General features: G+C 36.5%; 1 protein-coding gene and 2 long non-coding RNA genes across 3 annotated transcripts; 2 read left to right on the top strand and 1 right to left on the bottom strand.

Annotated features, from left to right (window-relative positions):
* The first annotated feature begins 7,239 nt into the window (after nt 1–7,239).
* LOC113278692 (syntaxin-132-like) lies at nt 7,240–9,780 on the top strand. The gene is made up of 8 exons (XM_026527459.1): nt 7,240–7,297; nt 7,379–7,655; nt 8,438–8,540; nt 8,629–8,709; nt 8,827–8,892; nt 8,992–9,093; nt 9,408–9,503; nt 9,664–9,780. Exons 1-8 carry the CDS (start codon nt 7,240–7,242, stop codon nt 9,778–9,780), a joined length of 900 nt encoding a protein of 299 aa, XP_026383244.1.
* Nucleotides 9,781–14,503: 4,723 nt separating this feature from the next.
* LOC113280941 lies at nt 14,504–17,928 on the top strand. The gene is made up of 3 exons (XR_003325850.1): nt 14,504–16,271; nt 16,985–17,038; nt 17,562–17,928. It is a non-coding gene; the product is annotated as an uncharacterized LOC113280941 (long non-coding RNA).
* Nucleotides 17,929–24,661: 6,733 nt separating this feature from the next.
* On the bottom strand, nt 24,662–27,776 carry LOC113280942. Its single transcript, XR_003325851.1, has 3 exons — nt 27,627–27,776; nt 25,280–27,269; nt 24,662–25,127 (listed from the first exon to the last, which is right to left on the bottom strand). It is a non-coding gene; the product is annotated as an uncharacterized LOC113280942 (long non-coding RNA).
* Between the last annotated feature and the right edge of the window lie 220 nt (nt 27,777–27,996).

Genomic DNA, 27,996 nt, shown 5'->3' on the forward strand with positions numbered 1-27,996 from the left:
ATTAGTAGAACCGATCTTAAGCAATCACTCAAGATGGTATGATCGATGCCTTGTAAATAACAACTTTTTACTAGTGAAAGGGGAACCGATCCTAGTGAGAGGTGCAGTAAATTTATAAGAGGGGAATCAATCCTTGTAAGAGGTGAAACAAGTTTTTAGTGTGAAGGGAACCGATCCTATGAATATGTACAACAAGTTCTTAGAATATGGGGGAACCGATCCTATTCACATGTGCACCAAATTACGAGTAGTTACCATAAGTATGTGGGGAACCGATCCTAGTACCTAGTCAACCGAGTTTTGGTAACTAGTGTGACTATGCACATTACTCACTGATGTAGTTTTGAAAGTGGTAGTAAATTTCGTTCAACTCGGACTTGTTGAAATTAGTTTAAGATTTAAAAATAAAATAAAGAAAATATATTCACAAAGTTGTCACAAGGTCGAGAGAACTGGGACTCGGGATTCACCATTAATCACAATCACTTGATTCAAATAATGACTCAAAACAATTCTAGCTCTTTTATAGACTCTATTTCTTTGCCAAAGGTAGATTTTGTAAAATATTAATTGTAAATCACAAGCATGATGCATCAAACCTCTAAGTCTAAGCATACGACATCAAACGAAATCACAAATAATTAGTAAAAATCATAAATCAATTTAAAACAAGTGCAAAAGTCATGAAGAATCAATTATAATTACCAAACAATTGTGAAATAAATCTTCCTCCGTCGTCCCAGTGATGGGGTTTGGCTCATGATGTTGTACAAACTCTAAAAAGATAGAAACATGACTCAAAGAGTGTTTAAAGATGAAAGTACAAGTCAAATCACTAAAACAGATCAGCTGCAACGTTTATATGCGTTGCAATCGACTGTTACTAACGTTACAGAAGTTTTAGGACTGCTGGGAACGACCCTCTGTGCGTCGTTGATAAACAACACTTCTCTGCGACAGATGTGTGTGCGTCAATGTTCTTCGTGTTCTTCCCCTACACCAGCATAACTGAATGTATGTAATTTCAATTTTGAGCTTTCTGTGGTTATCTAAACTACCCCAAACTGTTCGACCTTCTCCCTTGAACTCCCAGCAACTTATATATAGCCAACAGAGTGATTTAATCTCCCCAAAACTCCTCAAAATCTCTTCTTTCCTTCCTTGGAAGTTACGGCAATAATCTCTTCTCTAAATCGTTTCACGCGTTTTTGAGCTTTCCCGATTGTCTCAATCTCTTACTTACATAGATATGTATCTTTGGAAAGAGTTTTAGGTCTTTAGTCTCTCTAGAACTTCTAAAAATAAGCTTAATAAGGTCCGTGTAAAAATACTTTCCATGTTTAGCTCCAACTCGGTTTCTAGCCAATTTGGGTGCAATTCAAAGACTTCAACAGGCCTGTTTAGGCCTAGGGAGTAAACCCAATCAATTTCAGCCATTGAATCGCTCTGGAACTCGATCGAATCATCACCCAAAAATCATGCAAACGTGATGAACATTTTCCCGCCAATTTTTTTATTTGAATTTGGGAAGAAAGTGACCTCCCCATTATCTGTGGCTGGTCTCCCTTTAAAAAATGCCTGGAAATGGGTCACCCCTTAGTAATTAGGTTACCCCTTATCCAAAGTGAGAGTTCGTATAGTAATTTTCTCCCACGAGCGCAAAAACCACTTTTCGAGCCAATTTCGCCGCAAAAGCTTATCTCTTCAAAAATACCTACAGGGACATAAAAAGCCATAATAAATATAAAATATAGCGCTAATAATATATACAATTGAGATTATATAAGACACAAAAATGTGCCTATCAAATACCCCCAAACTTATTATTTGCTAGTCCTCGACCAAATCAAATAGAAAATAAAATCCTAACTCACTAACGCAGGCATCGTCAATTGCATTTAGCGTATGCAATAAGCCTTTAAACCCTTAGGTGGCCCTAGTGGCCGATTTATAGTCTCGGGAGGGCTTACCATAGGTATACCCACAAAAACTTTATACTCCAGACCCTAACTATCTACGCATAACCTTGGAAGGCACTAAAGAATCTCCTTGGTTGGCATACTTATTGACTACAAGAGGAAGTACCCTGATGCGAAATTCCAATTGTTGTACACGAGTTTGCACTCAAGCATACTAAAATTCATATATAAGTGACAGAGCTCTACTCAGATAGTCGCACTATGGACATCAATATCCGGAGTCAACAAATCACATGGATAGATTAAGAGATGGATATAGAAAAATATAGATGGTTTTGATGTTTTACTAGGTGAACGGTGTTTCCCATATCTATCTGAAGGCACTACTAGGATGAACCTATCTTAATGGACTGAGATACCGGTCTAACTAATATCAACACAACTGGCATATATAAGGGAACCAGATGGTGATAATCCTAACTCTAGGTCAACACAACTGGCATATACAAGGGTACCAGTGGTCGACTTTATTGAATTTATTCCAGTTGGTCTGATGGTCTGGTCTCATTTTTTTTCTTTTTCATAACAATAATTTTTTTTTTTGGCATCTCAATCACTCTATTTCACCCTAGCAAAGGTAAAAACTTGAATCGTGTGCCCCACCAAATCACTTAGAAACATATTTAAAAGAAAAATATAAAAGAAGTGAAAAGGACTCAACGAGATAAGGTGAAACTATCATGTTATTTCTAACACCTGAGCTCTGTGCTTTTATGAATAGACTCTTTTAGATGTTGCCATCTAATCAGATTGGTTCCTCAACTCCTACAATCAAAATGCTTCCATCCACTTAGATTGGTTAGTGCGATCATTAATAGGCATAAATTTCTAGGCTCTGGAGTTTATTTATTCATACTGCAACTAAAAAGTTTCTCCCATACCCCCAAACTTAAATCTAACATTGTCCTCAATGTTCTAAAAATAAAATTAAAGCATGAACAAGGAGAAACTGTTACCATTTGAAGCAAAAGAGTTAAGGAAAGATATTACTGTGTCGCATGAATGTTGGGTGACTTCCCAAGAAGTGATAAGTTTAAAGTCTTCATCCAGACTACGAAATGATTAGTCACCTCATAGAATCATAAAGTAATAGCCGAAATTTCTGTGGGTCCTCAAAACCAAATAAAGCTACCACAAATGAAAGGAATCTGCAACCTGCCAAGAGAATAAACAAATAAAGCGCACTCTTGTCTAGTTTCCTGTTGAACACAACTACATCTAGCTGTGGTTCAGGTTCAGGTTCTATAACCGGGTCCAAATAAAATATTTTCATGGGTTGGATTTCCTCGTAGCTAAGATCCGATTCAGGTAGTAGAGTTTGGCAATACTCAGGTAAAAACTTAGAAGCACATAATAATAACCTAAATAACTGCGGATCCTTAGAGTCAATTAGGTTTGACTCACATAATTGACCATGATGAAAGTGGTGGTCATTCTTAAACAAATGTTCGATTCTAATCTCCCAAAGTACTTAGCTTTAGTCTCAAAACTAAATAATTGACGCATCTGAAACTTATACGTTCCCACAATTGGTTAAAAAATATTTGGTGGGAAAACAAAGTCAATTTGGGTATCGTAGCCTGGATAAACCACATCAACCAGAGGATGGGTTTCTAATAACTGAACTTATTTATGGACATCACTAGGTTCAGGAAAACGTGTATGAAGATAATCTTTTAAAATGGCTGAGGCACATATGTCAAGTCCCAAGTGAGGGACCTTTCTAAGAGTTAATGTACATGGAGAATGATAATCACCCTCAAACTTAGAGATTTCAGTGTCTCTAGAAAGACTAGTCACAACTTCCCTAATTTCTAGGTCATCAGATTCTTGAAAATGGTTGGTTGATTCTTCTAAGTCTGGTACATCCTCACTCATCTCAACGAGTTCATTTTCTTTGTCTAAGACTAATGTTTCTAAATCGCTAGACTCTAAAACAATATTCTCAAAAGAAACTCGTTCCTCTAAACCATTATTAGCTTCGTAATCAAAAGGAAATACTACATCGTCGAAAACGGTGGTATCTCTAGTCAAATCCTCGTCCTTTTGAATAGGTGAATAATTATTAAAATTATTTGGATTTGAACTACAAATAATATTATCATTGTAAAGCTCAATTGGAGTAACAAATTCCTGACCACTATGCCTATATGTGTCTGATTCTTCATCAACGCTGTCCTCATTATAATCGTTATAATAATATGAAAATGGTCGAACCTCATCTAAAAAAGTAGTGTTACCAATTCTAACCTCGTCATCTTGATTATGTGAATAACTATCTTCATTTTCAAAGGTACTATTGAAAACACTAAGATTATTTCGAGCAAAACTTTTCTGGGCTTCTAAAAGATTCTGAATCGACTCACATGACTTCCTGACTGAATCTAGGAAAGAAATTTCACTTGTTGCATTGCCTTCGTTCATAACCAAGTTATTCATTGCTGCGAACTTACATGCTGACTCAGCTAACTTACGTGTTGCCTCTATTAGAGAGGAATTTTGCTCGTACGACCGGTTGGCGTGTGGATAGTAATTGGTCTCACCATGGTATGGACCATAACCTTCAAAAGTTTGATGTGCCCAACCACTATTCACACTATGGTCAAAGTAATTTTCATTTTGGAATTCAGTCGGGTATTCGTTGTATTGGCTATTGTAATACCAGTTCGACATTCTATCGCAGGGGTGTGATTTGTCACACAAAATAAAACCCAATGACAGAGGATTCGTGGGTGGATAACGTCTTACCTCCCGTACCAAACGGGCGATGAACCGTTGAAGTTGACTCAGGCCACCGACTCATATGTCAGTTTACGAACCCGAGGGGCTGAGACGATATCGTAATCGTTGGCCTTCCCTGCAAACAGTTTTTATTTAATCTTTAACCCTTCCTTAGGGTTTTAAAAATAATGTCCAGTCCAAAAAGTGTCCAAAAATAAAAAGAAAAATTACAAAAAAATGAAACCCTATTTACAATTTCCAAAAAAAATAAATAAAAAAATAAAAAGAAAATTGTCTTCTTTTCCGTTCTTTTTGCTTTGTGTCTTGTTTTAATCCCCAAAATCTTTTAGTCTCCAATTTCTTTTTGATTCAAAACCTGCAATAAATAGACAAATACCCAAGAACGTAAAATAGAACAAGATAATAAAACAAAACTAAAAATAAAAACAAAACCTAAAAAAAAAATCTCAAACCCTAACCTAAAAATAAATCCGCGTCGGCGGCGCCAAAAATTGATGTAGTTTTGAAAGTGGTAGTAAAGTTCGTTCAACTCGGACTTGTTGAAATTGGTTTAAGATTTAAAAATAAAATAAAGAAAATATATTCACAAAGTTTCACAAGGTCGAGAGAACTGGGACTCGAGATTCACCATTAATCACAATCACTTGATTCAAATAATGACTCAAAACAATTCTAGCTCTTTTATAGACTCTATTTCTTTGCCAAAGGTAGATTTTGTAAAACATTAATTGTAAATCACAAGCATGACACATCAAAGCTCTAAGTTTAAGCATACGACATCAAACGAAATCACAAATAATTAGTAAAAATCATAAATCAATTTAAAACAAGTGCAAAAGTCATGAAGAATCAATTATAATTACCAAACAATTGTGAAATAAAGCTTCCTCCTTCGTCCCAGTGATAGGGTTTAGCTCATGATGTTGTACAAACTCTCAAAAGATAGAAACATGGCTCAAAAAGTGTTTAGAGATGAAAGTACAAGTCAAATCACTAAAACAGATCAACTGCAACATTTATATGCGTTGCAATCGACTGTTACTAACGTTACAGAAGTTTTAAGACTGCTGGGAACGACCCTCTGTGCGTCGCTGATAAACAGCACTTCTCTGCGACAGATGCGTGTGCGTCAATGTTCTTCGTGTTCTTCCCCTGCCCCAGCAGAACGGAATGTCTGTAATTTCAGTTTTGAGCTTTCTGTGGTTATCTAAACTACCCCAAACTGTTCGACCTTCTCTCTTGAACTCCCAGCAACTTATATATAGCCAACATAGCGATTTAATCTCCCTAAAACTCCTTGAAATCTCTTTTTTCCTTCCTTGGCAGTTACAACAATAATCTCTTCTCTAAATCGTTCCACACGTTTCTGAGCTTTCCCGATTGTCTCAAACTCTTCCTTACATAGATATGTATCTTTAGAAAGAGTTTTAGGTCTTTAGTCTCTCTAGAACTTCTAAAAATAAGCTCAATAAGGTCCGTGTAAAAATACTTTCCCTGTTTAGCTCCAACTCGGTTTCTAGCCAATTTGGGAAGAAAGTGACCTCCCCCTTATCTGTGGCTGGTCTCCCTTTAGCAGATGGCTGGAAATGGGTCACCCCTTAGTAATTAGGTTACCCCTTATCCAAAGTGAGAGTCCGTATACGCACTAAAACCACTTTTCGGACCAATTTCGCCGCAAAAGCTTATTTCTCCAAAAATACCTACAGGGACATAAAAAGCCATGATAAATATAAAATCTAGCATTAATAATATATACAATTGAGATTATATAATACACAAAAATGTGCCTATCACTCACATGGAGGTAGAACCGAAACTTGTTTTGTTAAAACCGTGAAACCCATGTTTGGTGATTCGATAAGATAATCAATCACATAGTTCTTTTGAATGTGCGTGTGCCGTTCACATGCGTGGTATAATGTTTCATCTTACACCGTATATGCCTAAGGTAATATCTGTAACCTTCATTCTAGTCTCGAGATTCATCTCAATAATAGAACCCTAGATTTTATTCCTACACCATATTTTTTTCATCTCTTTCTCTATCTGTTTAACTCCGCCTCTTCGTCCCTCTTCCTCTCTCTCGATCTCTCTACACAGTGAGGAGATACAGTATTCAAAATCCTGAAAAAAACAAGATCGAAGGAATCTCAGTTCTCTTATTCTTCTTCTTCTTTTTCCTTATTCTTCTTATGTTCTTTGTTTTTATTCTTCTCAGAATGAGAAATTTTTCATATCAATTAAGAAGAAATCTAGGGTTTCAATCGAAGAACGAGAAGATTCGGATGAGGTTTGAATGGATCTGAAATTCAAAATGGGTTTGATCCAAATGAGGTTTTCAGTTTTATGGATTGTGAAATGAAGTTGAGGATCTGAAATTGGGGTTCTCGTGGTGCTGCTGGTGTGAACAGTTAGAGAAATTAGAAGATTGAAATGGGTTGAACAGGTTGAAGGTTTCTGTTGAAGATGAATGACTAGATGTATGCTTTGTTTTGATTTTTTCCAAAACAAGAGAGAAATGGATTTTAAAAGAGGAGATAGAGTAGAAGTATCTTCAAAAGAAGAGGGTTTTGTTGGTTCATACTACTCAGCAACAATCTTAGCGAAACTAGCACCAACAAATTAGCTGTGGGTTGAGTATGAAACGTTATGTCAAGAAGAAGATGAAACGAAGCTGTGGAGAGAAATAGTTGATGTAAAGAATGTAAGGACTTTTCTGCCTGAGATTAACTTATACGAGTATTCACTTCTTGATAAGGTTGATGTTTATGATAATGATGCGTGGTGGATTGGGAGAATTAGTGTTGTTCTTGATGATTCTATGTATTATGTCTATTTTGAAAATTCTAGGGATGAAATTGCTTACCCTGTTGATAAACTGAGGATTCATCAGGAGTTCGATAATGGGAAATGGTCTGTTACTAATCACAAATGGTGAGTCTCATTTCTTCTTCTTTTCTATTTTCATATCAATTTTGTCTTCTAGGTTTTCATTTTTAGATTTGTGATTTGTATTTTTGCTAATTTGTTTGGTCTTTCATGGGTTTCTTTGCCTCCTGTTATGTTCGTTAATAGATCATGAAATTTGGGTTTTTTGTTCTGTAATCTAAATGGTAATCTCCAGGTTCCTGGATGATAAAACAGGTCCTCATTGATAAGGATTTTGGCCCTAAATCTCAAATTTGTACCCCTTTTTGGAAACCCTTTTCAAGATTTTCAATGTTAGACTAGTTATATATGTATATTATGATCTTATGGTCTAATTCTGTAATGGGTTTGTTCCCATGTTGAAAATTGAACAGTAGATTCATAGTTTTTCTATGTCATAAAGTCTTAATGATGTGTATTTGTATCAATTTCTGCAAACAAACTTCAATTTTTAACTGGATTCATAGTTTTTCTATGTTTGTCTCATTGTTTAGAAGTTATAGTCCCTAACTTATGTTTACTTGGATCAATTTCGGCAACCAAACTGCAAATTTGTTTACTTCTTTCTTGATTTTCAAATCTGATGCAATGGTACTCGAATTGTGTTTCAGGTCTTGAATCCACATTGCTGATGGTAGTGTTTATGGTGCTGACTCTATAATCTTGTGTTGGTATTTTTAATCGCCACTCTGGTGACGGGTTCTAGGGCTGACGAACAAGTACTATCACCTCTCCTCTTAATAATCTGTTACTTCTAAGTTGTTGCAATTTCGTATGTATTAACATAGCCCGATGTCGTTGGATATCCTACAGACAATGGACCAATTGATCGTGACTGGAGACAGTGACCAAATCTTGCAGAAAGCTATTCAGCAACACGGGCGAGGCCAGGTCTGTTTAATTGTGCCTATCTTCTGTTATGTATTTTTGTAATGAAAATTCTTTGCAGTTTTAAGATAGAATATCCCACTGTTTGCAGGTAATGGACACCCTGGCAGAAATTCAGGAACGTCATGGGGCTGTTAGAGACGTCGAGAGTAAGCTTCTTGAGTTGCAGCAGGTATTGCTTCTCTTTCCCATTAGATATCAGACAATGGTACAACGACTACAGTTATCTATTTCTTCAGTTGCTGCTGGTGGGTTGGACAATTTACAGTTTGTGCATATTCATTTGTAGATTTTCATGGACATGGCAGTGTTGGTGGAGTCACAAGGTGACATGCTGGACAACATAGAATCACAGGTATGTAAACCCTGAACACCAATAAAGATAAGTTTTTTAAGCAGCACGTAGATGTAGAAACGACCGATACTTGTTCTTACTACGTTTCAATATGGCTAGGTTTTAAGTGGTGTGGACCATGTTCAATCTGGAGCTGCTGCTCTTCAAAAAGAAAAGAAGCTTGAACGGAATTCTCGAAAATGGATTCTATTGAAAGGCCTCGTGAATCCAAGTATTGAAGAACTTTGACGAATTTCTGCCTACTTAGAAGGTATAAGTTTTAAAATATGTATTGATTTTAGGGTTTTATGTTAATTTCTGTTTTAGAGTTTGGAAATATGAACTGATTCTAGGGTTTGTTGTGTATTTGTTTTATGATTCTATAGGGTTTGTGTTGCTCATCGGAATTAGAACTTTGAAGATCGAATTACTCCATACTAGGATACCACAAATAAAAAGTTTGTGCTTGGATGTAAAGCCAGATGTGGCCTTAAAACAAAATTTGTGCTTGAATAAAAGTTTGTGTTTCTTTTTAGCTTTACAGGTTTGTTTTAACAAAATTTGTCAATGTACAACCTGAAGATTGGGATGACAAGGAGTACATGGATGATCCTGAAGATAAGAAGCCAGAGGTATTCACCCACCTTCAGACTTTATACTGATAAACATGTAAGTTGCAGGTTACAACACATAATTTCATGTGCATTTCAGGAATGTAGTCCTATAGTTGCTCCATCTTGTTACCATATGCATCACCCCAAGTGTTTTAATTCATCTTCTTTGTTCATACAGGTTGAGCAGTTAAGAAAGAGGTTTATCCACTCTATTGCTCCAAGAGGGCTTGCCGGTGATAGACGGTATGTAGTCCCTGCTTCAGGATTTAGTTTTAGTGCACAGCAGATATGTTAAAGTTATCCTAAACAACACCTTAACCTTCCTGCTTATAAGGTCTATAAATTTTTCAGTAGGGAATCAATTTTTTGTTTCATTTTTGATTTCAGTTTCTTCAACATATTTTTCTTTTTGCTCATAAGGTGTTATCCTAGACAATACCTTAACCTTCCTACTCAGCAAGTTTTTTAACTTAGAATTTGATACTTACAAGAATTTGGTACTTCGAAGATTTTATCTTCTTCTTTGATAGAAAGTTATATGAATTGAATGTTCTTATTTAATTGAAAAGTTATATGAATTGAATGAATGTGATGGAATGGAAAGTGTAGGCAGGCTATTGGAATCCGGCGTATTTCCCTCTGAAAATGAATTGGTGGTTAATATTGACCAGGTCAAAATTGGTCGTATTGACTGATTTTGACCAGGTCAATGTTGACTAGCAGTAACTTTTTGTTGTTACAAAAAGTTTCGCAACGGCTTTTAGCTGTTTCAACTTGCCACGTAGTAACGGCTGAGCACGTTACTATTTTCCTCGAGTAACGACTCATCTTTGTTAAGACCTGGTCGTTACAAATGAATACGTAATGGCCCCCAGCTGTTACCACGTGTCAATTCGTAACGGCTGGTAGCTGTTACTAAGGCCATTACAGCAAAAATTCGTAACGTCTACATTGCCGTTACAAACAAAATGTAGCAACCACTTTTGAAACAGGCGGCGGCTGTTACAACTTGTTTTAGTAACGGCTTGTTTCTGTTACTAATCCGAAAATTTGGTGTAGTGTGGGAAACTAGATAATTGTGGTTTATTATTAGTTTTCGATTGATTTGATTGACTAATGGTGGTTGAGCTTTGATTGTACCTAGTTTTTTTATGCTTGAGAATCTTCTCTTCTGATATAAGATTCACTCAAACTAGATCGAAGTTTCGACGGGGATCTTTAGACTGTTTGTAGATCTAAAGACGTCTTGTGATAATCCGACGTTAACAGACTCCGTTCTGTGTGGATTGATCATAAGAGATCCAAGTTGATTGTGTGCAGTTGCTTATTGAAGATCAAAGAATATTTGAAGACAAGAAGACTTTTTGGGTTCATAATCTTTAGTGTACACAATACTTGTTTCGGCTGGAAAGGGATCCGACTATAATCCGGTTTATCTTTGTGATAATCGTGATTGATTAATTGAGCAGATCGGCATCAATACACTTCTTTGTGATTAAAAGTATTGATTGCTTAAGGCTTACAATCACTTTGGTGATTGGTAAGAAAGAAATCTAAGGACCCGAAAAAAGTGTTTATTAGTTAAACGAGAGAGCCTTTGTCAAACTCATATCACTTGTTTGAAAAGAGTTGTTACCAAACAGATTTTTTGTTCCTTTACTGTTTGGAAAACGAACCAAAGGAACTGTTGCAAGTGCGTGACTTATCATAAGTTGGAGGCGCAAGGATACTGAGGAAACTAGGTGAATTATAGGTTTAGTTTCTTAGTCTCAACTATACGAAGTTGGTTTAGATTTTGTATAACGGCTTAATCTGAGAGTATTCAATCTGAACTAGGTCCCGGGGTTTTTCTGCATTTGCAGTTTCCTCGTGAACAAAATCTTGCTGTGTCTTTTACTTTCTATTTCCGCAATTATAATTGTTTATTATAATTAGAAGTAAAATACACAAACGTTTTTTCCCATTTACTTGATAGATAATCCTATAGTTTTTGTTTAAGTACGAACCTATTATCAAGTAAACATTACTTCGTTGTTGTATTGTCTCGATCTCGTATCCATAGACAATCACACGAAGTGTTCAACAAATTAGTTGTATTGTCTCGACATAGTCCATAGACAATCACTTTCGGATAAGGGACTTATAGGTGGAAAAGTTTTAGATTGAGGTATATTTGGGTACCCTCGTCTTTTCAGGTTCTCATTTAACCTTAGGTTTCTTCTCGAGACCCTGTAGGTTAACGACTGAAAGACTTCATTAGGATTGTGAAGCCAGACGAAACTACTTCTCTTGTAGTTGTGCGATCTGATCTTGCCATTTTATATCGTACGAGTTCAATTGAATAATTTACTTGAGATTTTATCTCCGATAGGGCAAGATAAAAATAAATCACAAACATCTTCGTCTCATCATTTGTGATTCCGCAATATCTAGTTTTTCTACCATAAGATTTAGATTATTGTGAGGTGATTGGTAATTCTAGGCTGTTCTTCGGGAATATAAGTCCGGGTTATCGATTGGTTCCTGTTCACCTAGATTTTATCATAAGACGAAACAGAACTCTTAGGTTTATCTGTGGGAGACATATTTATCTATTATCGTAGACTTTTCTATGTGATACAGATTTGTTTATTAAAGTCTTCGACTTTGGGTCGTAACAACTATTGGTTGTGGGTGAGATCAGCTAAGGGAATCAAGTGCGTAGCATCCTGTTGGGATCATAGACGTAAGGAACGCAACTGTACCTTGAATCAGTGTGAGATTGATTGGGGTTCAACTACAGTCCAGACCGAAGTTAGTTTGTAGTAGGCTACTGTCTGTAGCGTCTTAATACAGTGTGGTGTTCAATCTGGACTAGGTCCCGGGGTTTTTCTGCATTTGCAGTTTCCTCCTTAACAGAACCTCTGGTGTCTGTGTTATTTTTATTCCGCCTCATATTTTTTTATATAATTGAAATATCACAGGTTGTGCGTTAAGATCAATCAACTAGAATATCCAACCTTTGGTTGTTGATTTAAATTGATTGACACTTGGATATTGATCTTTGGTACCATCCAAGTTATGTCTCTTGTATTTGATAAAGACTCGCAGATTTCTATTTGCTTGAGTATAGATCAAATCGAGAGATCGAGATAATAACTCCTTGATATACTTTTTATTAAGATTGAGTCTGAATGTCTAGTTGATTCTCTTAAAAGTATATTAGAGTTTGTCCATATAAATTTCTAATCAAAATATTTGGTGAGGTTCTTAGACCCCCGCATTTTCAGTTTCCCATCAAGGATTTGGTCCCTCTACATTATATTTTAGGTCTTGAGGTTCATAGAAACTCTAATTCCTTATTTTTATCTGAATCTATGCAATGGATCTTCTCAACAAGTTTCATATGGAAGGCTCCAAGTCTTGTATAACTCTTATAGCTGCTTCATAAAAATTAGTTAAAGATGACGACATTCTTTTGGAAAATCCAACTGAATATAGATCTTTGGTGGGGGCACTTCATTATCTTACTTGGACATGGCCTGAAATTTCTTTTGCAGTTAACTCTGTATGTCAACACGTGCAGCATCCAAGGACAACACACCTAGTTGCTGCAAAGAGAATTTTAAAATATATTAAAGGAACTCTTGGCTTTGGTATTCATTTTACAAAAGATAATTCTTTTTGTTGGGATTCTCTGATGCTGACTGGGATAGTTGTATGACAGAAGATCAACATGAGGATATTGTGTTTTTCTGGGTCCTAACATCACTTATTGGTCCTCAAAGAAGCATACCACAGTAGCTCGCTCAAGCACTGAAGCAGAGTACAGAACTCTGGCTCATAGTGTTGCTGAAATAGTTTAGATCTTCTTTGTCCTCAATGACCTTCATCTGCAGTTACATGGTGTTCCCAAGCTTGCCTGTGATAATAGCATCTCTCTCTCGTTGGCATCCAATCCTGTGTTACACTCAAGAATAAAACATGTTCATCTGGACTGTCACTTTATTAAGGAGTTGGTGCAATCTAAGGCGTTAGATGTGTTTTATGTCAGTACAATTGATCAGATTGCTGATATCTATACAAAGGGTCTTCATGCTCCAGGGTTCACTCTGCTCAGATACAAGCTCAATGTCAGTTCTCTTCCCCTGAGCTTGAGTTGGGGGTAATGACACACATCCAGTGGTGCAGGATAAGAGTTGTTGCAGTGCAGGATAGATCTTTTAAAAAATGAATTTTCCCTCTCACGTGTGCTAACTGTCTCACATATATATGTCAGTCAGGTGGTGTACATTAGTAAGCCTATAAATACACACTTATCGTGTGTCATGTCTGTAATAAAAGTTAGATATTCTCTATAAGAAACAATGTGTTTCTCTATGTGCTTTTAGTAGATATTTATATTAAAATAGTGTGTAACATATGCATGTGATATCACTGTCCCGGGAAACATACGCGTCCACGTATCGAATGTAAGTCTGACGTGGACGCATGAGCATTTTAGGCACGTTCATGTTACCCAGTTCGTAAGGGGTTTGTATTATAATATATATATATGTATACTATTATTATATTAAAAATAAATAAAATAATAAAGAAAAGAGGTATTTTGGTTGGTCACAAAAGGACAAAATAACTTGGTGTAACCTTCATATCACAAGTATAATCTTTAATATCAATTATCACTTCACATATATTTAAGGATAAAAATTGTAAAGACCCTCAAGCTCGTCAACGCTATTAGACTAGTTAAGAGACGTCTTAGCTGCTAATTACTCGATTAGTGTAACTCGAACGTTAATTATTAGAAATTAATCTAACAACGATTTAGATACAAAACTTAATACCGTTGGATAGATCTCGAAATGTTACATGGAATGGACTACTCGCACGTGTCATTCGGGCACCGGATGAAGAAGATATCTGTTATATTAGGTAAAGGGTAAAATGGTCTTTCGCATTAAAGTGTTATCAAGGCATCCGATTTACCTTCTCAGGGCCGCCACCGTGGATAACTCAAAAGCAAATCGATAAGTTTGAGAATTTCTAATTCTCTTTCATTCTCTTTTCTTCTCTTTCTTCTTCTTCTTCTTCTTCCGTCCCTCTCCTGTTATTTTTCTGTTAATAATTTCGAGAATTAGTTCTTGATTCTGATTTGATATAAGCTGGTAGAGATCGAAGGTTAAGTGATGCTGGTGGTGCTGGTCGATCTGGTGAAATTAAACCCTACAGGAAAGGTAAAACAGAGATATGAATTAGGGTTTATAGAGTTGAATGATGTTCTGGAGATTTGGAAAACGATTATGGAGTTGTTGTTAGATGAAGAATCTTGGGTAGATTTTTAATTGATGTTTTGAAGTGGTTCCGATAAAGATCTGAGAAGAATTAGGGTTTGTTAGAAGAGTCGGGGAGGATGAAATTGAGAGTTTAGAGAACTGATTTGGAGGTGGGTTTGACGTGAATTAGGGTTTAGGTTGAAGAACACTTGAAGATTTATGGTTAGGGTTTTGATTGAATCTGAGATTGAAGTTTGAAGCTGTGAACGAGAACTTGGGTTTGTTGTTGATGTTCTGAGTTAAGTGAAGAAGAAATTGAATGCAATTGCCAGAATAACATAGATTTGAGGTAATTGTTCTGATTTCGTAGTTTGTATAATTTTTTATTGAACTGAGATTGATGTGATTATGTATTTGGAATTGAATTGATGGTGTTGATGAATGAAATTGTAATTAGGAAGTTAAATCTGGAATTAATGATGAGACAGTTGAGGGTTGGAAATGGTGAATGTGAAGTCTAATTATGGATAGTGGAATTGAACAGGTAGTGTTATTAATTGAGTATGTGTAATTGATGATTGAGCTAAGGTCTGAGATGGGTGTTTATTGAAGTTTGGATGTGAATAAATGGAACTGTTACGTGTGTTGCTTGTTGGCGGTTATGGATATGAACTGTATGAGCTGTTGCAGGTGAAGTTGTTAGTGGCTCATGTCAAGAAGAAAGATCTGAGAGTTTAGAATATTGTTATGATCTGAACATGGAATTGGTGTTAGTGAAATGGTTTTGTTGGATGCTACTGTGATAAACAAGGTGACTGGGGTTATTATAATGATGGTTGTTATGTGTGGATGAGATTGGAGAAAATGGAATTCTGGAGATGTATGAGGTTGTTGTGGTGAATACAAAGAATTGTGATACAATTTCTGGTGCAGAGTTATTCAGTCAGTGTGTGTATGAGTTTAAGGTTGGATGTGCTATCAGTATTGAATCACAGGCTTAGATGAATGGATTAAGAGTATGTGAGATAGAGAAAAGAATTGAAGGCGACTGTAGTTGAGCTTGGTGTTGATTGCTGTTAGTGATTCATACTGGTGTTGTGGTGTAGTGAAGTTATAAGGGTTGTGGTGCAGATGAAATGAGAAAATGGATGAATGCTTAGGATGATACAAGACTGGTTTGAGTTGTAAGAGTAATTAAAGTTGTTTGGAACTCTTAAATGGAGTCTGGTGGTACAGTTATTGTTTGGACAGTTAAGTGGTGATGCTGTTGAAGTTGCAAGGAATATGAGTGGCTAGAGATGGTGGTGTTTTCTGTGTGGTTGAATGGCAGAACAGGAGTTAGAGGTAGTTATGAAACTGTGGTTGAATCAGTCGGGTGCTTATGATGTTGCCTGTGATGCTGTTGGAGTGTGAATGAGAGGAAATGATATTAATGTTGGTGTATAGTATATGGAGCTAGAACTTCTCAGAGTTGAAGAGATATAGGAAGTAGGAAAATTAAAGGGTGTTGCTTAGAGCTGCATTTTTGCAGGTAAGCTGTATTGTTGTTGTAAATTACTTTTGAATTCTCAACTAGAATGAATGAATTATTTATATATTGAGCAAATGATAGAATTAGGTTGGTGAAATAGAAACTGGAGTTAGAGTTGCAGGTGTGGTAGAATCTTTGGCTTGTGCTTAGGGCTCTTGCATGAACCTTATGCCTGTCTGACTGAACAGATTCAGTCTGACTTAGTTCATTTCTGTCTGACTCAGTTTATCTGACTGAGTCGAGTTGCCCTTATTAACCAGAGTTGAGTCATGTTTGACTCAGTTGACCGATTTAAACTTTAGACTTTGACTATTTGACACTGGACTTTGACCCGACCTTGGGCGTTGACTGTTTGTTGACCCTTGACCGGTAGTTCGACCGTTAGTGACAGTTAGTTAACTTTGGTGGACTTGGGCTTAGGGCAGTTTTCTTCATTAGATGTGTTGGACCTCTTGTGGTCCGAATTAGACTTTGACTTCTTCTACAAACTTGTTGATATTCGTAAGACTTGGCTAGTATACTATAAAACCAGTCCAATTCAATTAGTAAACCTTAGATTTGTTAAAGATAGATAAATAAAAGGTGTAGAACCTTAAATAGACCTATAATCATTAGATAGAATTGTATGATTCTTGTACGAGCCATTTTGGCTAGTTTCTTAGAGTTCTCGTGTGATTAACGGTTAGTTTTTATTAACAACGATCGATTCAAAGGATGAAACAGTGGATCGTGGATCTCGAGGTAGGCGTGGCCTCTCATCAAAAGAGGTGAGAATCTATATTTAACTCTTTTGTGATTATTGTTGTTTTATTTTACCAATGTTTATGTTTAACAAATTCATGCATTGTTTGGTTGTGTTTTCCCCGCATTGTTTAACGTTGATTTACGAAAGTTCTGTTATTTCTTTTAATCTTTCCATTGCTTGGAAAAGAATTGTAATGCTTTGTTCGCCTTTATGAATTGATTGGAAAATGAGAATTTCCATGTGGTATATAGGATACTGCTCCTTCATTTATATCTACATGAATTCGAGTTTTTATGCAATCATTAGGTGCGGGACGAGTCACCGTATAGCTATCTAGGTATGGGACGAGTCACCAATATTATATATTGTTTGGAAGGAGTTAGTTCCATATACATGATTGTTTACCTCTGTGATTTGATTGTGTTTAGTGTTAGAGAAAACATGAATTGTTTGTAAGTCATTTCAATGATTACCTAAAAGTTAAATGTTATTCCTACGGGGCACCCCTTTTTGGGGATGATGTGCTCACATATTCCCACTTTCAGTTTCAGAGACAGATCAAGATGTGCAGAGTTGCGCAGCGAAAGCTTCGAGGAGTTGATTACGTTATTTAGATTGTTTTCGCTATGTTTATTTTGTGTTTATATTTTATTTGTAAATCAACTCACTATTGAATATGTATCATTTGAGAGGAGTTCTTGTTTTTATTTCAGAGCGGGTCTAGATTCGGGTTAATCTTTGGTTAGAACTTCTTTCTTGTTGTTTAAACAGATGTTTTGGACTAGTCAGCTGCTAGTTTTGGGGACCCTATAAAAACGTACATTAAATCAATACTTACATGTTTATAAATAAGAACATTAATTTTTTTTATGAAAAGAATAACACTGTAATTAAAAGAGAAAAATTCATGCATATACGTGGCACATGATTTTACTAGTTTGTATAAGAATACTCATATTTCATGTATACCAATAAGATAATACATATACAAAAAATTCAAAGATTTTTAGTAGATATTTAAAATATATGTAACTTATGCATGTGATACCATTGTCTCGGAAACTTATGCGTCCAAGTATCGGATACAAGTCAGACGTTGACGCATGAGCATTTTAGGCGCGTCCATGTTACCCAATCCGTAAGGGTTAATTAAGGTTAATGTTATGTTCTTTTTTTTCCCTTCATATTGCTTGTCTTGTTCATTTTCTTTGTTAATATAGTTTTTTTTTTTTTTTTTTAAGCTTTTTGTTAATATAGTGGTTACGATTTGTGAGTACATTTCTCTTCGGAGTAAAGAAAGGAAGAAAAAAAATAAAAAAAATAATAGAAAAACGAGACAGGTTGCCCTTAACATAACACGAGGTTTTCTGGTAACTTTCACTTTAGAACCCAGGAACATAATCTGGACACCGTTTAACACCGCATCTTCATCTTCGTCTTCGTATAAACTTGTTAGCGGGAGCTTTTTTTGCTTCTGCTTTTTCACTCTTCTGTTTATCAAGATTTTGCGGAGAATCAAAATTTTGTGGAACAAGAGCAACAACAAGAGATGCAGGCTGTCAATGCAGTCAATCAAGGACACCAATTCAATCTGAATGCGTTTCCAGAAAACGTTAATTTGTAAGTCTTCGCTTAAATTTCAATAAAAATGCCATCTTGATGCAATTCAAGAATCACATGTTCTTGTTCATCATTATCACCATCATCTTCTTCTTCTTCTTCTTCATTATGTTTATCGCACTAGTTAAATTTGAATAAAAATGCCATCTTGATGCAATTCAAGAATCACCTATTCTTGTTCTTCATCATCTTCTTCTTCATTATGTTTATCGATTGTGCTAGTTAAATTTCAATAAAAATACCATCTTGTCGCAATTCAAGAATCACCTGTTCTTGTTCATCATCATCATCATCATTTTCTTCTTCATTATGTTTATCGATTGCACAAGTTGAATCATATCATGATGTAAAATTAACAGAGTATTCGGTTTGAAAGATGGGGTTTTAAAACAGATTATTGGGGTATCAGCAATGCATATGCAAGTACCGAATGATGATAAAGTTGAAATTTTTGATTGAACTGATTTCGGTGCAGAAAATTTGTCAGTACTACTATTTGGAGTATGTAGATTTGTTTCAAATGATGTTGCTTTACCAAATCATCCAACAACTGATTATTTGATTTATGATATCGATACTTGGTGTTCTTCTGGTTCTTTAATTTCAAATAGCACTCTAATTCAAGCTTTTGGTTATAAGGTGATGTCGTTATTCGTTATAATATCTCCATCTCTAAAAAGGGGTTTGGGTTTCATTGATGTTAGCTTAAAGGCTTTGTATTGTGCAGGATTCTTGGGGACAACCCATCTGATTTTACTTTACTAGACCATTTACGAGCAAGACTCGACCACGGTGAAGCTTACATAGTCGATGGAGTTCACGAGCTGGAACAAAGCTTTTTCAACTACCATCCAGCGAACCTACTGAACCAATGTAAATATAACTTAACTGATCAAGCCAGCGTATTTACTTGTATTATAAAGTGTATAAAGTTTATATTATGCCATCTTAATAACCCGGCGTTTTTAGGGGCCACTCAAAAGAATTTAGGGGCCAATAATAAAACAAAAAAGGTCACCCAAAGGGAAAATGTAGCCAGCCCTTATCTCGCGTGATTCGTAATGGCGAAATTACCCTTATATATTCGGAGGATATGATAACATTGTTACCCTCCGAATGCAATCGGAGGCCAAAATATTTGCCAGACGTACGATTATACGAGGTGTAGTATTTCTTGGTTCGTGTTTTGGATTCAGCGTTAATCGGGAGTTAAATATATTACAAAACCTACCGATTATAAGTTGCCGCAAATTTAAATTTTGAAAGCTACCATAATCGGTAGATATGCTAAATCCAATACCTACCGATTATTGGTTTCTCCACATTCAACTTTCGTCAAATTAGCCATTGGAGTTTTTGGGAAAAACAAAAAGAGCCGTTGGACCCTAAACCTATATAAAGAAACTCATATCTATCACCCCAATTGCACCAAACTCTTTCCTCTCTTCAGTTTTAATTTTCATAGCAAAAAACATGGATATTGCTTTTGCCGAAGAAGAAGATTGTGTTATTTATAGAGCGTGGGTTGTGGTAACTACTCATGATAGTGTTCACAAGCTCCACAAATCGGAATCCGAAGAGCAGATATGGAACCGTATCTTAATGGTATTTGAGGCCTTAGATGGTAATCGAATTCGAAGATCATCCAATGACATTAAGATGAGAAAGAATGCGCTAGATAAGGAGATTGACAAACTTGAAGATGAGGAACGGTTTGTTAGGAACGCTTTTCCTTGGTGGACGTATGAAAAACGAGTAAGTATCTCTGTAACTCCAATTCACATTAACAAAAGTTAGTACTAACTTGTTACTCATTCGTAATTTCAGAGAAATCTTGCGGATCGCCGGTATGTGGACCTCTACGGGAAACGATTTGAACATGAAGGATGCTACAAAATCAAGAGGGACAATTTCTATGGTCACTGGAAGTTATGATCTGTTTTAATACTTTTATGGTCAATTAGGAGTATGGATTTAGGTGCTTTTGACGAAATTGTAAGGTTAAGGCCGTTTGAACTTTATGTAATGGATGTAATCGGAGTATATTATATAAAAACTAGCCGATTATACGAAATCGGTAGATTATTTTGTTAAACAACCTACCGATTGTAATATTCGGTTATTTTATGAGTCAACTTTCTTTCCGATTATGGTGTTGTTTGGTTCCAGGAAACAGTTTTTTTTGAACTTGTAATATTCGGAGGATAATGTTTTTGTAAAGTTCCGAATGTACGATGCCCAAAAATCAGAATTTGGAAAAACTTATACTTTTCAAATTTTGTCTTTGAAATAATCGGACGTTAAATTAGTTACCAAAACTTCCGAATATGGGATGTCTAACCTTCAATATGGGCCCTTGGAACCACCTGGAGCCATGGCGTGGTTTTTTTGAACTTGTGATATTCGGAGGATAGGTTTTTTATAAAGTTCCGAATGTACGATGGCCCAAAAATCAGAATTTGGAAAAACTTATACTTTTCAAATTTTGTCTTTGAAATAATCGGACGTTAAATTAGTTACCAAAACTTCCGAATATGGGATGTCTAACCTTCAATATTGGCCCTTGGAACCACCTGGAGCCATGCGTGGTTTGTTTTGAACTTGTGATATTCGGAGGATAGGTTTTTTATAAAGTTCCGAATGTACGATGGCCCAAAAATCAGAATTTGGAAAAACTTATACTTTTCAAATTTTGTCTTTGAAATAATCGGAAGTTAAATTAGTTACCAAAACTTCCGAATTGGGCTGTCTAACCTTCAATATTGGCCCTTGGAACCACCTGGAGCCATGGCGTGGTTTGTTTTGAACTTGTGATATTCGGAGGATAGGTTTTTTATAAAGTTCCGAATGTACGATGGCCCAAAAATCAGAATTTGGAAAAACTTATACTTTTTAAATTCTGTCTTTGAAATAATCGGACGTTAAATTAGTTACCAAAACTTCCGAATATGGGATGTCTAACCTTCAATATTGGCCCTTGGAACCACCTGGAGCCATGGCGTGGTTTGTTTTGAACTTGTGATATTCGGAGGATATGTTTTTTTATAAAGTTCAGAATGTACGATGGCCCAAAAATCAGAATTTGGAAAAACTTATACTTTTCAAATTTTGTCTTTGAAATAATCGGACGTTAAATTAGTTACCAAAACTTTCGAATATGGGATGTATAACCTTCAATATTGGCCTTTGGAACCACCTGGAGCCATGGCGTGGTTAGTTTTGAACTTGTGATATTCAGAGGATAGGTTTTTTATAAAGTTCCGAATGTACGATGGCCCAAAAATCAGAATTTGGAAAAACTTATACTTTTCAAATTTTGTCTTTGAAATAATCGGACGTTAAATTAGTTACCAAAACTTCCGAATATGGGATGTCTAACCTTCAATATTGGCCCTTGGAACCACCTGGAGCCATGGCGTGGTTTGTTTTGAACTTGTGATATTCGGAGGATAGGTTTTTTATAAAGTTCCGAATGTACGATGGCCCAAAAATCAGAATTTGGAAAAACTTATACTTTTCAAATTTTGTCTTTGAAATAATCGGACGTTAAATTAGTTACCAAAACTGCCGAATATACCACACAAATCATTGTCATTTGAACTTGTCTAACTTAGTTACCCAAATTAATTTCCGAATGTACAACAAAAATCATTGTCATTTATCTGCTCTTCTTTACTTTACGACCGTGACTACCTCCCAGTCCTGCACGACCACGGGTTTGAGCACCTTCAGTTTGAGCACCTTCAGTTGGAGCAGCTTCAGCGCTCGATGAAGCTCGAGTTCTTTACCCGTCTTTGATACTGCCACCTTGGGCTGATGCCTCTTCGTGACTTTCTCCCCAAACTGGGCAGCATAATCTTCGTTATCCATATTATCAACTAGATCTATAGCCTCTTTGATCTTCTCAGTTGGCATGGGATCTCCGCTCTTCAAGCATGCAGTTAACATTTTGGAAACACGCTTGAACCTATTCACCTGTTTTTTATACGTAATGACATAACATCAAACGGTAATTACCTAAGATTTATAGGAATAATATAAAATGAACAAAAATATAAGAACACGCACCAGTCTATCATAACCAGCTGGTTTGTCTTTGATGATACAATTATAACTTGAACCCGCCGCAGTAGTGTTGGATTTGATTTCACGGATAACCAAAGGATGTGATACCTTGTTATACCAACTCATATAGTCTGGAGAATTTTCATCACCTCAGATGGTTCGTCTACTAGTGTCGATAATGAAGACATTCCTCTTATCCCAGTTATTAAGAACAGTAGGTGGGCCTGTGTGAACAATCGTGAGATTGTCACCACTAGAAGAACACAACTCCAACTCCAATTTGTAGTAATCCCCCATTTTTTTCCAGCATCCTTCCTTACAACATCTTTTCCTTTTTTGGCTTTTTGGGTACCACTTGGTTGTCCTTCTTCTTCTACTCTTGCCACTGGATCAACTGGTTCAACACTTGGTCCTGCACTTTGTTGAGCGGCTTGTTCAACACTTGGTCGCACCCCTTGTTCACTGCCTTGTTGTTCAACAGTTGGTTGCACTCCTTGTTGACTGCTTTGTTCTTGTTCGCTTTGTTGAACACCTGAATTATCTTTGGCACTCCTATCCCTCCTAGCACTAGCTGTCACTTTCTTCCTCCCTTCTCGACTTTGTCTAAACAACAAAGAAAGGAACAATATTTACAAACTATACAATCGGAAGACAAAGTATGGAAATATAACCCGAATGTACACATTCGGACGTAAGAAGACACATATTGTTCCCGAATACAAAACAATCGGAAGCTAACTAAACATATTTGCAACCGAATATACATCAATTGGAGTTCAGAAGCTGTAAATTTTTCATCCTACACAATCGGAAGAAAAAGTGCACCACTATAACCCGAATGTACAAATTCGGAAGTAAGAAGACACATATTTTTTCCGAATGAAAAACAATCGGAATATAACTAAACACGTTTACAACCGAATATTCATCAACTGGAGTTCAGAAACTCTAAAATTTTATCCTACACAATCGGAGGTATAAAACATTATATTGTCTTCCGAATAAATACTGGCCCCAAAATGGGATTTTTCCTATATCATAAATTTTGAGATTTTTTCAATATATACATTCGGTAGTGAGTGTTCTTCCGAATACTTTGTGTCTACTTAAATATATTCGGTAGCCAAAAAATTCATTAAACTACCGATTATTAGCAGTTTGTATCCAGGAAGATATGACCACCAATATTCGGCAGATAATCATCAAATCTTTCTCCCGAATACTGTCGATGTTCTTGAAAAATGAAGAACACGACTACATTCGGAAGTAAATGAGCATGCATATCGTCCGAATCTGGATAAATAACCGAAAACCCTAGAAATTTTTTTTCTCGATTCGACGAATTAAAGCGAAATAAACCCCAAAAATGATAGATTCTTACCTAATTGGGGCCATTTGAAGTTGACGAAGTGTTTGAGTCTCGGAATCACCACCACCGACTACATTGACGGGTACTTCTTCTTCGCGTTCTTCGCGTTCTTCTTCATTTGCAGCAAGAATTTCTTTATTTCTTGATAAAATTCCAATGTTTGGATCGATACCCCGAGCAACATTTTTGGTTCTAGGTCCGTGGGTTTCATTTCTCTTATCCATTGTTTTATAATCGAATCGACGATGTTTTGATTTTACGATTCACGGCGATGTTTCGTTGGAACGAGGAAAGTTTTTTTTTCTTCCACAATCGGAAGATATGAAACTGGAAGAAGAAGAGTTGAAATGAGTAGAATTTTTTTTGATTTGGTTTTTATACAGTTTTACCAGAAAGGCATTTATGTAACTTCAATATCATATAGGGTACCCCTTAACTAGAGTCTTTAGCTGGGTATAAATTGATGGCCCCTAAATCCTTTGGGATGGCCCCTAAAAACGCCAGGCTTAATAACATTACAAACCAAACGTTTATAACGTTTATATTTCAGTTCAAAACCGCGCCGAACTTGCCTTCTTTTTCACACCCGTGTTTAGGAGAACTGTCAACAGTGTTCTCCCTAATCGCAGACATCCAGATGGAACTTTGTGGAAATCTGTATGCACAAGGCCTGCTTTTCAAAACAATGTCAGACAATATACAATCAGGGACTTGCATCACTTTGCGAATCCGAATTTAAAGACCAACTTCAGAGCCACTGAGTATGTCTTCGAGGATAGCAAAATCCCACAAGGAAACCTTCAGGTACGAAATTGCATTCAACTTGGACATACAGATAAGAAGAAAAGTTTCTGCAAAGAAATCACTGACTTTGCACATGTTACGATACAGATTGAAAGGTGCATTGCGGTAAAACTCTGGAGGCAGGAGCAGCCACAAGCACATTGAGTACACTCTGGAGTCAGGAGCAAACACATGAACATCGAGTCTTGAGCGACATGAATACACTACAGCTGCAGCATCATAACAGACGCTGACAGTGTTGCTTATAAAGTACCTGAAAGAGAATGTAGAAACAAAGTTAAGCAAATATACATCTGAGGAATATAGTGCTGTATTCTTGTATACAGTGAGGTAGAAACATTAGCATGTTTTATGTCAAAATGCTAAAGATGGCAGGGAATCTAGTTTTAGAGTTCCACATCTTACTCTTGTAACCCTGACTTGGGTGTTTCTTGGTTAGTAACAGTAGCAGTTTTGTTCCTCTCCAGTAATAACTCATATATGTTTGCTTTGCCATGGTCTGCCAGAATGACATGACATGGATCCCTGTCTATTACGTTACCAAGGATACTGACGCGTGAACCCTTCCAAAAACAATTGGAATTTTACAGACCCTTTCAATCCTTGTTGCGAGCCTGATTTTGATCCAACCAACACGACAAGGGTGTGGGTGTGGCTCTGTTGGTAAGCCGGGTTCTCGAAGTAATCCCCACGAAACAAAATCACATACCTTTTCTAGGATAATGCCTTTGAACATGAACAATATTTTCCTTCGAGATTCTTCAAGTACTTTGGGAACAAGGAGTTCTTTCATGTTCTTTCCTTCACATTGGACTACTTTTCGCACCACAATACGCCCCTGGGGTCATCAGCATAGACACAATCAATAGCTTCTTCTTCTTCATATAGTTTCGTGTCTGTCGCTTTACCGTCTTCGCCTTCGACTAGTCCTACTTGTCGTCGACATTCATTCGAGTGATGTCCTGGCATCCCATTTGCCCCACCAAGGTTCATAAGGATTATTACCTTTCTTGGCCCTAGAAGCGTCGATTTTAGGTACCTCTGGTAATTGTGGTGGCTGATAGGTAGGCGGCCGGTGTTACCAATAACTCCATTGGTGTCGCTTTAAGTGCTGGTTCGGTTTGCTTCGTCTCACCCGTAGTTTCTGTGAACATCTTAGGCTGCAATTCAGTCCTTTGAGCTAGACTTACAGCTTCAGTGACTGTTTGTATTTGATGGAGGTAAAGCGCCTCTTTAAGTTCAGGATCCAACCTGCTTAAATAACACTAACTTGTCGTCCATCAGTCTCCGGAAGATTAACTCTCGAACCCAATCTGCAAAATTTCCGTATACTCGTCAGCTGAACTCTTTCATTGTCAGCATTGTTGATAACTTCGGAAAAGCTTCTGTGCATAGTCAATAGGGAGGAATCGAGCTCTCATAAGACGTCGCATTTGGCTCCAAGAAGTGACCATCGATTCACCCCGAATTCTCCTATAGTGAACAGTTTGCCCACACCAAGATGCAGTTCCTCCTTTTAGCTTGTAAAACACCAATTTTACCTGTCCAGATTCAGGAATCTCCGTGCACTCGAAGAAGTCTTCAATAGCAGCAACATAATCTGAAGGCCCTTCGATGTTAATCTTCCCATCATAGGTTGGTATTTCCAACTTCATCTTATATGAGGACTTTGTATCAACCTCATCATGTCCTGTATTGAATTGAGAACCCTGCTAGCAATCATCTCCCCTTCTTCTATCTCGAATGGGGCTGCTCGTCCATGTATTTTGGTTCCTGCCTAAACCTAGGCGAAGTTGCGCCATGTTAGGATTGTCTTGGATAGCATAGGGGACATCTCTCTTTCCAGTCATCCGCGCATGTGTAAGTTTCTTTGGCATGGAATCTTCTCCATCTTTAAAATCCATGAAATTATCAGGAGCAAAATACCAAATTCTGAAACCCCACAAAAAATCCAGAATGTTTTTTTTCAGCCAACCATTACTCTAGAAACAACACCACCCTTTTGATACCCAGGTTCATATATAACTTCAAACTAAACGAATTCTCGTTCCATAACGATCAAATTTCTGATAAAGAAAAACAATCACAACTCTCAAAGCCTCCAGAGTTGAATATTTGCTGGTTCATGTTCTGGAAACTGACCATAAGGTCCCAATCTCCTTGACCATTATTCTCACCTTGGTCATATTTAACCAGCCTCAAATCCTCCATTGAACCTTACAGATCTTTCAAAACTTTTGTGTGAGGCAACGGCGTTTCCCCTTTACTCAGCAATGATGTTGTCTTGAGAGGATGTCTTGAAGTCTGTCTGTGAGAGGATTCATAATCTCGATTGAATGAATTTGAGAAAGCATGTTCTCCTGTGGACTACATTGTGATATTATAGTTGATGATCCTAAGAAACAAATCGAACCCATATTCAGTATTCAAAACATAATCATAAAATTCAAAACTTTCAGATGGTGTTTTAGTTGTTCACAGTGAAAGTGTAACAATTTACAACACTATAATTTTAATCACAAAATCCAAACAAAACACTAAAAGCAAGTAATAAACAAAACACTAAAAGCGATGTATTTTATTAACTATCTGAAACAAATAATTGTGAAAAACCAAACTTCCTTGTTCTGTAGTTGTTCTGATCATAGATTTCCCGTGAAGTAAAAAGTTTTGAATGGAAGAAGATCGAATTGAGATCAAATGAAATCCAGCTTGAGAAAATGATATAAACCCTTAAAATCGAAGCTACTACCTGGAATCAATATGTGATGCGAATGGAAGGAGATCGAATTGAGATCAAACCGAATCCAGTTTGAGAAGATGAGGTAAAGGGAACTGTGTTCGACGGAAAGAGAGCGAATTTGTGAACTAGTTCGATTTAGAAGAATGAAGGGTGGATCGAGAAAGGAGATCCATATAAAGGATATTGGCAAGGATAAACCGATTTCACGTGGATTCTTAGTGATTAAAATATTAGTTATGGGGTGTCTTGCGGTAATATTAAATGACACCGTTATCCTCCGTTTAAAATCAAAACATAAAATTAAAATCAAACCTAATTCTAATTTAAAATCTATCCATTGTATTTATCTTATTCTTCTAAACTTTCTCTTTTTTGTCAA

This window comes from Papaver somniferum, chromosome 5 (assembly GCF_003573695.1).
Source record: "Papaver somniferum cultivar HN1 chromosome 5, ASM357369v1, whole genome shotgun sequence".
Lineage (NCBI taxonomy): Eukaryota > Viridiplantae > Streptophyta > Magnoliopsida > Ranunculales > Papaveraceae > Papaver > Papaver somniferum.